At 33.7% G+C, this 3,197-nt stretch overlaps 1 protein-coding gene across 1 annotated transcript; it reads right to left on the bottom strand.

The window, feature by feature from the left end:
• Window positions 1-831: 831 nt before the first annotated feature.
• Cpxcr1 (CPX chromosome region candidate 1) lies at window positions 832-1,797 on the bottom strand. Its single transcript, XM_051142038.1, has one exon. The coding sequence runs from the start codon at window positions 1,795-1,797 to the stop codon at window positions 832-834; it is 966 nt and encodes a 321-aa protein (XP_050997995.1).
• Between the last annotated feature and the right edge of the window lie 1,400 nt (window positions 1,798-3,197).

Genomic DNA, 3,197 nt, shown 5'->3' with positions numbered 1-3,197 from the left:
TTGCTTTGATTATTATTACTTTTTTGAGACATGATTTCTTTGTGTAGTTCTGCTTATTTTGTTCTCACTTTCTTGACCAAGCTGGCTTCAAACGCACAGCAATCTGATTGCATTTGCTTTCTTAGTGCTGGAATTGATGTAATACACACACACACACATGTGCTAGTTATTCTACATAAGTGAACATTAGTTTGTACTCATATAGTATATTTGCATTGTTGTGCCTCTCATGACATATATTTGTATCAAGGTACAAAAATTATCATAACATTTGCAATGCCTTTACTATGATTTTATTGAATTTGGGAGGAAACTTCAGTTTTTTTATTGAGCAGAATCTCTCAAAACCCATGGTGTGACTTCGCCTAGCTCTCTGCTGTCTTTACCATGATCCTGTTTAGACTGTAACAATTAACAATTCTATCAGCAGAAATTGATGTTAAGGGGATTGCAAACATCGTCTTGATTCAATTCTTGATCCAGATAGACAGCTTGATATTTTGATGATCCATATGAAGGTTAGTTCTTTTCTTCGAAATGTTTCTTATGAAAGTACATACTTAGTTTGTATTCTTTTCCCCAAAATGTTTCATATTGAAGTACATACTTAGCTTGTGTTCTTTTCCCCAAAATGTTTCATATTGAAGTACATACTTAGTTTGTGTTCTGTTCCCCAAAATGTTTCATATTGAAGTACATACTTTGTTTGTATTCAGTTTTGCAGTGTAATGTAATACTAAATTTACTGATTGTGAAATAGTGTTTCAGGTGAGTTACTATCATTTCAAAGTTTTCAAACTTAAAATTAAAAAAAGTTTACCCTGTTTGAATTTAATTTCCAAAAAAGCTGCAGGAATGATGTTTAAGATCATAAAAGTTGTTGAAACCACGTTGACAGATGGGACATACATATCTCCAATTATTATTGTAGGTTGTAATTACTAGCCTCAGTTTATGACGAGTTCTCAAATTAATTTTAAAAGCCTTTCTATGAGCAATATTCTGGGTTCGTAATGGTGGAATATTGAACCCTGGCTTCACAGAAGGATGGTTTCCATTCTTGTTTTGATAGGACTTACTAGTTTTTCTATGAGTCATTCTTTCAATAAGTTGATGGTGGTAGTATACTCTCAAAGGTCTTCCAAAGATTATGCTCCTTTCAATATTGATGACAAAATTTGGCTGAGCAAGAACTGCTACATATTTTTGCTTTACCCATGTATTATGTTGGCGACATTCTGGCTGAGAGAAGTCTCTGCCACACAACAGGCGAATAATCATCCTACTTACCTCATGAATAGTAATGAATGGAATTAGCCACAGCAGGAAACGAGGATGTAATATCTTGTCACTGATGGAATTGTGAAAGTAATCACTTATTGTCATCTCCATTTTTCCTGGATAGAACAGGATTTTATCATATAAGGTCTTGTTTTCATGAGTTTGTGGCTGTGGAATACTGAGATAGATGATTCTAAACAATCTTAACCTAGGAAAGATCAGCTTTCTAGGAATGGGTATCTGAAGTGGAAGAGAGGCTTCTATTAATTCTTCATCTTGGCGACCACTTTGCATCTTCTCTGTTTCAGAAATGCTGTTATCTATCTGGAGATCCGTATTCTCTTGGGAACTTGATGAGATTGGCTCCCTGGCTGATACATTGGTTTCCACCTGAGAAATGTTGTTGCTATCACCAAGTGGAAGTTCTTTCTCAGCCTCACAGGCATTGGATGGTTCATTTTCAGTATTTTTGAGAGCATTTTCAGCTGGATCATGTCCTCCATTAGGAGAAGCCATGCTAGATGCTATTTGGGGTGTGGAAGAGGGAGAGATAAAGCTCTATTAAATTGAGGAATGTTTTACTTCCAAATAATCCTATAGTTTAATCTTTCAGAAAGCATGTGCATGTGTTATCTGTGTTTCTCCATCACTCAAAATATTTTATCACTCTTAAAAACAAAAAATAAAACAAGCAAAATATTAAATCATGGGCCCAACATAATCTCTTATGTATTATGTTTTCTCATTGCCTAATTATGATATTTATATAAGCCTGAATAGCGCATATCCTCTCCCTCGGATATTTAATGAATGTGCCCTACAAGTGTAGTTATGATTTTGTAGATATCCAATTTTATAGAATTTTCATCAAATAAAATAAATATGTGAATATACTCTGAATTGAGACCAAAAAAAAAGGGGGGGTCATTTCATGAAGATATATGTTTGGAAGAAAATTAAGCATTTTCTATAATGATAAAACAAATTTGAATATTTGTGATCAAATTTGAGCTATCTTTTTCTGTGGAATTTGTTATTTTTCCTTCCTCCTTCTCTTCCTCTTTCCCTCCTTTCCTCCTTCCCTCCGTCTCTCCCTCCTTTCTTTACTTTCTCCCTTTCTTTCATATTCTTTCCTTTGTTTTAATCTGTTCTTTTAAATTATATGATACCAAAAGGGACATTGGAGGATTATGTAAATAAATAAAAGACAGTGACAGAAAGGTTGATAAATGTTAACTCCAGATTCATAGTTAATTTATTAATACCACTTCTGAATGTATCATGTACTTAGCAATCACATGGCCTTGTTGTTAATTAAGATGATAGGTGGTGCAGTCTAATTTATGGTTGTTAGTAGCTAATTAAACTCTCCAATTCTTAATATACCTTCTTCTTTTATTCTGTTTGGTGTCTTTCTGCTGTTGTTGAAATGTTTTCAATGCATCCTAAATTTTTGAACCTTGTTTATTCAATTCTTCCTTCTAAATTGACTAAGGATAATCTCAGTTTGGGCATTTTTCAGAGCAAGATGAATACAAAAGTTTTTATTTATTTAAAAATTCATTTACTTCTACTTTGAGACCTTAATCACATATACAGTGTGCTTAGATACTTTACTACCCTACTCCTCCTCGAATTTTCCCTAGACACTCCCAAGTCTCTCACTTATATTTGTATCCTTTTATTCATTTTCTTTATATCCCATTGGTTCAAATTAGTGCTACCTCTATCCATATGGGTTTATGACCAATTAACAGTGGGCCATACACCTTTAAAAAATTGGCTTGACTCTCTCACTCTGACAAAGAAACAACATTTGAAGTACCAGCAGGTACTATAAACTCCTAGGGGAAAATTATCAACAGTGTTACTCTGCTGTGAACCCAGTAAGTAAAAATAACAACCAATGTGGTAAG

Source organism: Acomys russatus, chromosome X (genome assembly GCF_903995435.1).
Source record: "Acomys russatus chromosome X, mAcoRus1.1, whole genome shotgun sequence".
Lineage (NCBI taxonomy): Eukaryota > Metazoa > Chordata > Mammalia > Rodentia > Muridae > Acomys > Acomys russatus.
The sequence above is the reverse complement of the archived record's forward strand: the minus strand, read 5'-3'. Positions and strand labels throughout refer to the sequence as shown.

Excerpts from the sequence above, each read along its gene's own strand:
- Cpxcr1 (XM_051142038.1), bottom strand. The coding sequence starts at position 1,797 with ATGGCTTCTCCTAATGGAGGACATGATCCAGCTGAAAATGCTCTCAAA.